This window comes from Trachurus japonicus, chromosome 22 (genome assembly GCF_045865225.1).
Source record: "Trachurus japonicus isolate A0001 chromosome 22, Traja_1.0".
NCBI classification, from domain to species: domain Eukaryota; kingdom Metazoa; phylum Chordata; class Actinopteri; order Carangiformes; family Carangidae; genus Trachurus; species Trachurus japonicus.
Window position 1 is genome coordinate 5,621,370 of NC_140928.1, and position 12,567 is coordinate 5,633,936.

The window sequence follows — 12,567 nt, forward strand, 5'->3', positions numbered from 1 at the left end:
AACGGTTACTTTCTCGCATCAAAAAATATTAAAACTTAATAAAGTGACGTAATAACAGCGCTACAGCAGGAAATAAAACGGCTTTTTGCCTGTTTCACAGCTACCACTACCGCTGCCGGCTGCTGTGTACGGCGTGCGGGGGGGTAGTCCCCCCCCCTCCCCTGCTCCTCGGCTTCTCGGTGACGTCAACGAGAAGCCCAATCAGAAGTCGCGTTTTTTTCCTCTCCTGGAGAATTCAAGGGGGAGGAGACGAGAGTGAAGTTGTTTGCCCGGAAAACATGTCAGCTATTGTCAGTGACAGAGAAGATTGAGTTATACATACAATAACCTGAAAAAAAAGTGATTTTCAGGTGATGGATCCTTTAAGCTTGTTTGTAGCGGAAGCTCCCAGTGTCTCAGTTCACTGCTCTTCCTGTGTCAGTGTAAATCTCGCGTGATTTGCACTGACCGGCGGAACAATTTCTCATGTCGGGGTTTCAATACAAGAGGGACATTGCGGACGAGCACTATGGAGGTATTTGGATGTTTTTTGGTGTGTCTTTTTGGACGAAGAAAAGTGAGCACCATTCATAACCATTATATGGACAAATACTGCTGCGCGGACCCCCCCGTAACTCAGAGAAGGCATGGAGGACTCTGAAACTTCTCCCAGCCCTTAGTCGAAATTTGAATTTTGGGTGAACTATCCCTTTAACTCAATGTTAACCCAAAAAAAGTCAATTTCTGTTATTTTTATAAAAAAAATTCAAATTTTGGTCTTACTATTGGTGAAAAACGAGAACTACAAGGTGGAAAGTCCTGTTCGTACTTTTGTATTCTATCATTTTGTTCATATTGTTTATATTTGTATACGGTAGTTAACAAACAAAAACAGATGTTGATATTAAATAACTTATGTTTCCTCTGTTTAAGAAACAACAGCAGCACACATTCATGATCTGAGTCACTTTTAATGAACTCATCAGCCAAATTAATGAATTACAGTTACAATCGACCGTTCAGAGTGTATTGATCACATGGATTTCCTCTCATTTAATTAAGCAGCTACAGGGAAATAAAACTGGACAAATACAAAAAGTAATTCATTCATATGTAAGTAATACACACCTTACACTTTCAGCATACAACAACCCTGTGACCCTTTAAAAAAAACTGAGCAGCTGTAAGACCAACATCTATCACAAAAGATAAAGGATGTTTCAAGTCGTCCTGCTCAGGTTTGGTTTGTTTGGCCGCTGCTACAGTTTCAGTCTTTTTTCTAACAGACAAACTGAAACAGACTGAAAAAGTCAAACTGATCAATTAAAAAAAAAAAAAGCGCAACAAGAAAACAAAAGAAAAACAATCTGCATCTTTCAAGTTCGTTCTCTCAAACCAAACTGCGCTCTAACAATCTGGGGGAAAAAAAAGTATGATCGTAGAAAAGAAATCCGACACAGTATCATGAACTGGAGGAAAACTATATTAATCCCTCACTGTGCAGGTGACTGCAATGTGTTTAGGTTTGTTTATTAAATACAAACAAAAAATTATGAAATACAAAATTCATATCCATGTCTTTCCTCATACCTTTAAAAAAAACCCTGAAATTACTTTGCAGCTGTAACTGAATAAATAAGGTGCATTAATCAACTTCCAGGGATAACTGGCTGATGAGACTTTGACATTGAACCTGTTTGTTTATTTATCTGGATCCTTCAGTTGAGTCTCCTCAAAAAAATCATGGATCTTTTAACAATAAACCTAAAATTCATTAAAGATTTAATTGGATCTTACAACAAACCGCTGTAAATACTGATACATAACAAGCTTTGTTTAATCTCCTCCTTTTTTATCGATGTTTGGCTCCATCATCAACACTTTCTGTAGCGACTTCACAATAGAAGCCCAACAATACTCAATAAAGGGGTAGGACAGCTTGTTTCCCATCCTGGGACAAAGCTACAATCATTCTATAGCATTTTACAAAATTAACCACAAACACTACAGTTTTTAGTGGCAGCTACTAAATAAAACAACATTCATGTTAATTGGGCCTAATTAGGCTAATTAATCACTGTGACACGGTTAAGTCACAATTTAATGAGCTCCAGATCTCCACTGTGATGAGCTACAAAAATAAAAATGGTTACTGAGAAACCTAACAGAGTGGTGAGTCTTCACCCGTGGACCATCTTTGGTTCAGGCAGCATGTTTCCCACATGTTTTCATTGCTGTTTTTTCCGTAATGTAAATAACTAAATTATAAGAGCTGTTAAAGATTTATTAGCTTAAAGGGATAGTTCAACATTTTGGCAAATTGGCCCATTGCCATAATCCCTATAGTGATAGCAGTAGGTTCATTACCTTTATTTGTCGGTGCAAGCTATTTTTAGAACAGAGGAGCAGAGCCGCGAGCTGCTAAGAGCTACGCTACGGAGGCTCATGGGATTTCTTGGTTTCCCTCATCAAACTCATCAAATACACAATTCAACAACTCCAAAACGCTCTGGTGGACAAGTTGTGACCTGCACACTCACCACGCTATGAGATAATAACAGAACGTTACGAGACGCAGTTGTTTTCAAGGTAAATTCATGCAAAATCGCTGATGCGCGATGCCTTCAGAGACAGTTTTTCAGCAAGCAGTCTCAGTATTTGTCTCGAAAACGACTCTGTTTCGTAACGTTCTGTTATTATCTCATAGCGTGGTGAATGTGCAGGTCACAACTTGTCCACCAGAGCGTTTTGGAGTTGTTGGATTGTGTATTTGATGAGTTTGATTGAGGGAAACCAAGAAATCCCATTAGCCTCTGTAGCGTAGCTCTGAGCAGCTCGCGACTCTGCTCCGCCGTTCTAAAAATAGCTTGCACCGACAAATAAAGCTAACGAACCTACTGCTATGACTATAGCGATTATGGCAATGGGCCAGTTCTCCAAAATGTTGAACTATCCCTTTAAAGAAATGTGGGAACTGGCTCCAGAAGAGAACCAGTTAGTGAACCTGCACCCTGCTACTGGCCTCTGTTCTCAGGTCTCAGCCTTGACTCTCTTCACTGTCTCCTTTCTGGATTCGCTTTGTTGAACACTTCACAGGTCGTTCAGCAGCAAACTCCCTCGAATCCAGCCGCACTGGTTCTTTGTTTCTCGGGGAGTTTCAAGCCGAGGCATTGGAGAGCATCCTCCAGGGATCATCATGTTCAGGCACTTTGATGAAATGTGTGATTTCAGATTTGACCATCCAAACGCCTTCAAGTGTGCGTGTGTGTGCACCACGTTCAAGGTCGCCTTTCAGTACCAGGAGAAAACGGGCAGCAGCAGCTGTTGGCGTACCGTTGTACAACCCAACTCCATCTTCTTCTTCTTCTTCTCACTCTAGGAGGAAAACAACAACAACAACAACGATGACTTTTGTCTCGTTCTCGTGTCCTCCCGGTTCTTCAGTCTCCCTCCCACCCACAGTCACACTCTCGCAGCGGGTTTCTCTGGCGCATCTTGGTGATGACGGTGATCCGGTTCTCCGACAGCTCCCGCAGCTGGTTGATCAGCTCCCGCACGCAGGGGCTGGGCCAGGGGTGTCCGTTCAGGTAGTCTCTGAGGATGAAGGAGCGCTCCACCAGCAGCTCCAGCTGCACCAGGTGGCGGAGCCGGTTGAGGCTCAGCAGGTCCTTCTCCGGCTCTCTGCGGAAAAACCTGGAGACACACAACGAAAGAAAAGAGGGAGAGAGGATGTGACATGAGACGAGCTGTCATGGGTGCAGATCCCGGGGGGGGGGGGATTTCTGAAAAACATGAATTGTCCCCCCCCAATAAAAATACCCCAAACTATTCAAAACTTAACAAATGTATTTTCAGACTTCACATTCTTCACATCGAAAAAGAAATGATTGAAATGGTGGAACAAATAATGTTTGACAAAAATATTTCTGACTCCACATCCCATCTCTGGTCTCCACCACAACGATGCAAATTAATGGGTAGTTTCTTACACAGACGCTGATGACATCAGCAGGCTTTAAAAAAACGATCCCCTCAATCTCAGGGATTCATATTTTGATATTCATCCATATCAATTAATCATGCATAAAGTTCCATACATTGGGAGAAAAGGAAGATGGTGAGAAGAATTGGGGATCTGGGAGGGTCGGTGGGAGGCGAAAGATAAGAATGTGAGTAGATATTATATGTCCGAGACCCTTTAAATTATAATTTACTAATATAACAGCAGTGATACGGCTGTTGGCTGTTTAGGACAAATAAACAAGAAAGGTAAGCACAATAAATGATTCCCTGTGCAGTACTTTTTGAATGATATGCCGAGCCTCTGTGGAGTTGTGATTTATGGCGGCATTGTATGAGTTGCATATGGGCAAAAAAAAAAAAAATCACTTTTGTGTCCCCCCCAATCCTGGCATCGGATCTGCACCCCTGCGAGCTGCACTCTCCAACATCATCATCATACTGTATGTCACAGCCGTGGACGCTGAGCAGCCTGTGGCATTTGAACGCACCTCCAAGACAAAAAGGCCGACTTTGTACCTCTTTTAATAAAGGTTTAATTTCCAAAAGCAGTCAAAAATGATGACAACTTAGTTTAATATTAATAATATATTCCAAAAATAATGAAAATACCATCAAACTAATGAAATTAGTAAATTAAAGTCCGTAAACAACAGGGATGGTCACAGCCTCCACATGTCTGACATTGTTCAGACTGACTACCACCATAAGAAATTATAAATTACAGCTTAAAGGGATAGTTCAACATTTTTGGAGAATTGGCCCATTGCCATAATCCCTAATCCAACGACTCCAAAACGCTCTGGTGGACAAGTTGTGACCTGCACATTCACCACACTATGAGATAATAACACAACATTACCAGACAGAGTTGTTTTAGAGAGAAATTCATGCAAAACCGCTGATGCGCATTGCCTTCAGGGACAGTTTTTCAGCAAGCAGTCTCTGTATTTACCTCGAAATGTGCAGGTCACAACTTGTCCACCAGAGCGTTTTGGAGTCGTTGGATTGTGTATTTGATGAGTTTGATGAGGGAAACCAAGAAATCCCATGAGCCTCCGTAGCGTAGCTCTGAGCAGCTCGCGGCTCTGCTCCGCCGTTCTAAAAATAGCTTGCACCGACAATTAAAGGTAACAAACCTACTGCTATGACTATAGGGATTATGGCAATGGGCCAATTTGCCAAAATGTTGAACTATCCCTTTCAATGTTTCTATATATGTACAGTAAGATAACTGATGTATGTGCAGCAACTAAGAATGATGTTTTAAAACACTGTATTTCCAGCCTCCTCTGTGTTGGCTCACCGTATCCTGAGCGTCCTGAGCTGAGGGAACAACATGGGGATCCGTCTGCAGAGGCTGCCGCTGGACCGGTTCTGCTCGATGTCCAGGTGCTCCAGAGCCGGCACTTTGGGAGCGATGGAGTCCATGTCTTTGAGGGTTATGGCCACACGGAGCGTCAGCCTGGTCACGCTGGACGGGATAGTGGTGGTGTAGGTGGCGAGAGAGTTACCGCCTGAGAGGAGGAGAGTGAGAGAGAACATGTACCCTAATAGTCCAGTCATTTTATGAGAAAAGGTTGAACAAATTACAACAAAAGCAAACGCAACTGATTTTGTATCCTCAACATGTCCTGAATGAGGGAAAAAAAGCCCCGAAGAATTCCATTAGGGGAAAGTTTGGAAAAAGACCCAAATATAGCCCATTCATACGCCTATTAATTATTTTGCTCACGGGAATAGGGTAACGTTTTTAACCTTTAGGTATCTCCATGAAAATTACCAAGTTGATTACTTACATTAAGACAAACAAAAAATGTATTACAAGTTTTTTGAAATTCTTTGTTAACATGAGCATAAATTTGCATAAATCCCACCGTTTTGACAGCACATGTATATACACTGCTCAAAGAAGGGAACACTTAAACAACACATCTTAGATCTCAATTAATGAAATATTCAATATATAGTAGAGTGTGTTGAAAACAAAATAACATAAAAATGATCAATGTAAATCAAAATTATCATCCCAGGTTGATTTCACACAGGTGTGATATACTTGGAGTTACAATGTGTTGTTTAAGTGTTCCCTTTATTTTTTTGAGCAGTGTATAAAGGTGCTGTGGTGGTACCAGCTTGAAAATTGGAATGAGTTGACTCCATCGGTCAACCGACAAGAAATCACTTTAAATTTCAAGATGACTGCAATTTTTCAAGAATCCGTCGCTGGGGGAAGCACTCGTTTTACATGGTAGCCTAAGCGCCCTAGCTCATTAAAGCTACAGTTGGTAAGTTGACAAAAGTGAAAGTAAACTCCGTGACTTGGTCCAAAATTTCAAGACAATACACAGGTCCCTTTATGAACCTCTGGAGTCAGCTCCTTCCAATTTTCATGCTGGTACCACCACAGCACCTTACGTATACATGTGCCGTCAAAGCGGTGGAATTTATGCAAATGTATGCTAATTTTCTCATGTTAACAAAGAATTTCAAAAAACTTGTAATACATTTTTTGTTTGTCTTAATGTAAGTAATCAACTCAGTAATTTTCATGGAGATATCTAAAGGTTAAAGATTTTACCCTATTCACGTGAGAAAAATAATTAATAGGCGTATAAATGGGATATATTTGGGTCTTTTTCTAAACTTTCCCCTAATGGGATTCTTCAGGGCTTTTTTTTCCCTTATTCAGGACATGTTGAGGATACAAAATCAGTTGAGTTTGCTTCTGTTGCAATTTGTTCAACATTGACCCCTTTTTTTAAATTACTGGACTATAACTGGTCCAGAGCCAGAACCAGAACCTGGTTCACAGAGCACAACAACAACATCAACAAGCATCTACTGACCGATGATGGTGAGCGTCTCCAGCTGCTGCAGGGGACTGAGCCAGGACCGGAGCCGACACTCGATGCCGTCTCTGATGTACCTGTAGCGGACGGTCAGCGACCTGAGCGACGTCAGGCTCCGCAGGGCGTTCTCCGGCAGGATGGTTTCTGGGTAATCGACCAGCTCCAGACAGGTCAGCGCCGGGCCCCCGTACCGGCCTGATCCAGAAGGACCCAAGAGGAGTTTAATGCTTTAGCAGTTTGCAGTTAATACGTTTGAATTTGAGGAAAACTTACTTTGAATCAGATTCATCAGACAGGAATAAGCAAATTGCTGCTTCTTAAATGTGATTGGTTGCTGCTTTTCTTTGTTGTAAGTGATAATAAATCAATTAAAGGGATAGTTCACCCAAAATTCTAATTCATTCAATCTCATTATCTACTCACCCTCATGTCGACTAAGGGCTGGGAGAAGTTTCAGAGTCCTCCATGCCTTCTTGGAGTTACGGGGTGGGGGGGGTCCGTGCAGTAGTATTTGTCCATATAATGGTTGTGAATGGGGCTCATTTTTCTTCGTCCAAAAAGACACACCAAAAAACATCCAAATACCTCCATACTGCTCGTCTGTAATGTCCCTCTTGTATTGAAGCCCCGACATGAGAAATTGTTCCGAAAAAATTTAAATAAGTCTATATTTTAAGCTTGTTTGTAGCGGAAGCTCCCAGTGTCTCGGTTCACTGCTCTTCCTGTGTCCGTGCAAATCTCGCGTGATTTGCACTGACCGGCGGAACAATTTCTCATGTTGGGGCTTCAATACAAGAGGGACATTACAGACGAGCAGTATGGAGGTATTTGGATTGTTTTTTGGTGTGTCTTTTTGGACGAAGAAAAGTGAGCCCCATTCACAACCATTATATGGACAAATACTGCTGCACGGACCCCCCCCCGTAACTCAGAGAAGGCACGGAGGACTCTGAAAATTCTCACAGCTAGTTAGTTGACATGAGGGTGAGTAGATAATGAGTGAAATTTGAATTTTGGGTGAACTATCCCTTTAAAAGACACAGACAGAAGGGTCAAGAATGCTACAACCATCCCCGGCCTCCCCCTGACCTGGCTGCTGCGGGTCCGCCGGGCTGAGGTAGTCGTCGGGCAGCGGCTCCGGCGGCTCCCCCCTCATCCCCCAGGACAGGTGCTTCAGCTTCTTCAGGCTGAGCAGCAGGTTGTGGAAGACGCCGCGGGGCACCGGGCGCACCGTGTCCAGCCCGTAGCCCTCCCCCTGCTGGTGGAAGAGCAGGTACCTGTGGTGGCAAAAAAATGTTGTTCCTTAAATAAAGTATTTAAAAAAGAATATCTTGACACGTCAGCTGCCTTTCTTGAGTTTTAATAAAGCATTCATGAATGGAGTCACACAACCGAACAGGAGTACAGTCAGTGAGTGAGTGGCCTGAAGATGTTCTCAGCCCGCTTTATAGTCTTTGAACGTGTACTAAAATATGTACACGTGTACACTGTGCAATTTTTTTCGTGTACACGCTTCAGGACCGCTATAGGTTGCTATAGCCTTATTTTATGTTTAGTCTGATATGCGCAGCCGGTGGAAGCACTGACACTGCGGTCTCCACCGCGGACGCCCAGTCTCTCCCTCCTCTCCCACACTTCAGCACCTGTCCTGGGCTACAGCTTGGCTCGCTCCACCGTCCTTTATTTTTTTTTTTAAGTATAACTAATAATAATGCAACGTATTGCCTATACACGCGTATGAGTGATCAGAACAGTAAATAGTTTACGCTACTTTTAAAAGGAGTAATAAGTCATTTAAAACGAGGAGCGAGCCGAGCCGACACGGTGCAGCCCAGGACAGGTGCTGAAGTGCGGATGAGAGGAGTGGACAGACCAGGCAGGAGCAACCAGCCCAGAGGCGTCTCGTCAGTCCTCGGCCGTCTTCAGTGTCTCTAGACACCCCTTTCAATCCGTTTAAGGTTATTTGTTTGTGTTTAGGGAGGCTATATTTGCATAGAATATTTTTTGGCAACCAGAAAAGCAATGTCTGACCCGGCGTTTATTTCGGATGGGTGTTTACGGTTTACTCGGTGGCGGCGCCATCACACTCGCTCGCAAAAAAAAAAAAAGACAAGAAATTAAGGGGGAAAAAACCGCACTCACACACATTTTGTCTGAAGGAGGGAAGCGCGTCACAGCATCATTTTTATTAAATCATAGTTTTCTCTAAATTAAGACAGTGTGAGGGACTATTTTTCACCCAGCCCCCCCAAAATGTAGGGTAACGTTATGCTATGTAAAAAAAAATAAAAAAAATTGCGTGTATCGTTTAGGGATTTTTTACTAAACGTTTACAGTTTCATTCCGTGTAAACGTTTACACGTGTACACAGTCACACCCCTATATAGTTCCCAAAACACATTGAACTCTGATAGTTCTACCTGGCTTCACCACCAGGACACAACTCCCCTTGTAAATAAATTCACACAGAGCACTGGTCTGACCTTTAACCTGTCTTGCGTGGACTCTGTCTCTGTGTCTGGTCTGGTGTATTATAATAATAATAATAATAATAATAATAATAATAAGACTTTATTAAGGACACAATCAGAGGTCCATAGGGACTAAAAATACATAAAAGACAGACAATAAAAACATGGCAACAGTTAATGTAAAACAAACATCGATCACAAACATAGCCATCAATAACAACCAGATGCGGTCCCAGAGGGACAGACATCAGCCCTCACATACAGACTAGAGCGCCAGTGGCTCCACAGTCTTGAGGAGAACCTTAATGAGCTCTTCTCACCATCACACAGGAACAAAATGATATCATTTCTAGAGGCTAATAGCCTGCACATAAATTTATACATAAGATTGCGTATTACAGCAGAGCAGTTTGGCACTCCAACATTAACAAACATCCCACTGGCACTGCACCACCGAGGAAGCTTTAAAAGCATCCTCATGCCATCGTTGTAGGCCACATTTAGTCTCTGCATGTTTTTTTTACTGTAAACGCTCCACAAGTGTCCAGTATACAGGGGAGTACAGTATGCTCTAAATAACGCTACCTTGACATTACTAGTACACATACTGAACTTCCGTGCAAGCATGTTGGCCTGCAAGTAAAGCCTCCGACACTGTCTGTTTATGTCTCTATCATCAGACATATCGTTTACAATATGATGACCAAGATATTTCACTTCATTACATTCTTTAAGAACAGAACCAGATAAAAAGAATTCAGGGAAAACTAATTTCCTATCACCTTTACCTCTGACAATCATAATGTTGCTCTTAGTTGCATTGTATTTGATGTCAAAGTCGAGGCCGTATTGTGAACATATTTTCAATAACTGTTGTAAGCCAGCACTATAGGCCTATGGGCAAAAAATTACTAAATCGTCAGCATACAGCATAATTAACATAGAGCCAACCATACACCCTGTATTACATACATTCAGTTGCTGTGACAAGTCATCCATATATACATTGAAAAGGAACGGGGACAGTATCTCACACTGTTATCATCCAAGGGATTAGCTGAATACCACCTTCCACAAGGTGCAAGGAATTTCACTTATTTAACATGGTTATACAGCACTCGTAAAGCATACTATGGGTTACACCAAAATTTCCCATTACATACCGCAGGTTGACCAGGCACGACGACACGGTGTTGATGAACTCCACCGTGCACGGCAGCATCACGTTGCACACGCTCAGGTGCGTGAGCCGTCCGTGTAGCTGCTCGCTCAGACCGCGGCTCAGCATCGCCTCGTCCCAGGTGGCGTTGCGCACGCCGAGGTCCCTCAGGTCGGGGAACCGCGACAGGTTATCCAAGTACTTCTCCTTGTACAGCCGCCCCCCGTCCACGAACACGATGGCGGTGAGCGACGGGAGGAACTTGACGAGCCTGAATGAATGAATGAATGAATTTATTTATTTGAAACAGGGACAATGCACAAAAAAACATTAATCTTGTAAAACAAGAAGAGATGCTTTGAGCCAGTGTAATGGATGTGCACTCACTCCACCCATAAAAGACGTGCTAACCATCCCACCAAGTGGTTGTCAACCTCTTGGCGAAGAGGTTAGCATCGTCGCCTCCGATGCGGGAGGTCATGGGATCGAACCCCGCCTAGGGCAGGCCGTGAGAAACACAACGCAGAGGGCCAGATATGACATCGGCTACACCAGGTTATAGCAACAATTGCCAATTTCCGCCTGTAGTCCCCGGGCAGGTCAAGTGGGAACATATACAATATTAAGATTAATTGAAATAGGACATAATAACCATAATATTTAAAAAATTGACAGAATGCACTAATAAAAGCAGGGAAACAGGAGCGCCAAATCATAAAGTGCACAATAGGGACTAACAGCACATACAATCTCTCTCACTCTCATCACACATTCAAACACATACACATAAGTTATGTGGGAAGGACATTCCACTGACTCATGGCCACACATGAAAAAGAAGAGCTGCCAAACTGAGTTCTACGTTGAGGAATAGGCTACTACACTCACCCCTCGTAACAGATCTAGTTAGATGTACTGTGTTTTCAGAGCATAGTGTCACTAACTTTTTCAGAGGGGGGGCATAAGCATTATGAATAATTTTGTGAAGTAGACAAACATTTGAGTGTATAATCAGGTTTTCAAAGCTCAAAATATCATATTTGGCAAGTACATGGCAATGATGGTAATGCCGTGGTTTTTTGGCATGGATCTTAAGACTACTTTTGTACGATAACTCTAGTGGTTTTGTAACTGTTTTACATGCCTGCGCCACTCTTTGCGCCGCAGGTGCCGCACGGCGACGCGGGTGAGCTTGCGGAGCCGCAGCGTGGCCCAGAAGCCGTAGGTGTAGCGGCGCAGGTCGGACAGCACCACGGTGTGCTCCCTCCACAGCGACGGGTGGTCCACCAGCTTCCTCAGGTACCTGCTGCAGGTGCGCAGCGTGTGTTTCTCCTCCGTGCTCAGGTAGCTGAAGATGTAGACCCAGACCTCCGGGGGAAGCTGCTGCTGCTGCTCCTCCATCGGTCACCGCCGGGACACCTGACTCTGGCTCTGCCCGCTGGGCGAGGAGAGCAGCAGCACGACGACGCGGGGGGTGAAACAACAGGTTGATACCGGGACTAAAGTCACAGGAGCTTAAAACAAACACAGCGTTCATTTACTACTGTGTTAATAGCACGGGTTTAAGTTTACTTTCACTGCGGGTTCATCGCACCGCACTGCCGAACGCCCATGGATCCGTCGCGCCGTGATGACGTCAATTGTTATTCACTGACGTTTTTTTTAAAGGTTTTTAACGTTTATTTTTTTTGCTACAATAACCAGAAGATCGCGCTCTTTAAGACCCGACTTTAATCATCATTTATCTATTTTTTATTGACAAACAAAAAATAGCTAAATCAATAGGCCTTTTGCTCCTTTTCTACTTTTCATTAGTCATTATGAAAAGGTTTTTTTTCCTCTGAAGCCTCTGACTGACCCAATTTTTGTGTTTTGTTTGCTTTTTTAATTTAATTTAATTATTTTTCTTTTTTTGTACCTACCTTTGACTTTATTTATCTTTTTTTAAACTGTGTTTCTGTAATGATTTATTATTTTCCTGTGTTTTGACTTCATTTTGATGTGCTGTTCTACATACCTTGTCAGTTCTGTATATTATACTTGCTCAATAAAACAAATGTTTTAAATAAAATTAATAGGAACATAT

The 12,567-nt window shown here is 42.9% G+C and overlaps 1 protein-coding gene across 1 annotated transcript; it reads right to left on the minus strand.

The window, feature by feature from the left end:
• Window positions 1-2,935: 2,935 nt before the first annotated feature.
• Window positions 2,936-12,095, minus strand: LOC146963319 (uncharacterized). Its single transcript, XM_085767884.1, has 6 exons — window positions 11,626-12,095; window positions 10,486-10,752; window positions 7,941-8,128; window positions 6,849-7,046; window positions 5,306-5,516; window positions 2,936-3,672 (listed from the first exon to the last, which is right to left on the minus strand). The coding sequence occupies exons 1-6, from the start codon at window positions 11,880-11,882 to the stop codon at window positions 3,420-3,422; spliced, it is 1,374 nt and encodes a 457-aa protein (XP_085624010.1). The 5' UTR covers window positions 11,883-12,095; the 3' UTR covers window positions 2,936-3,419.
• Between the last annotated feature and the right edge of the window lie 472 nt (window positions 12,096-12,567).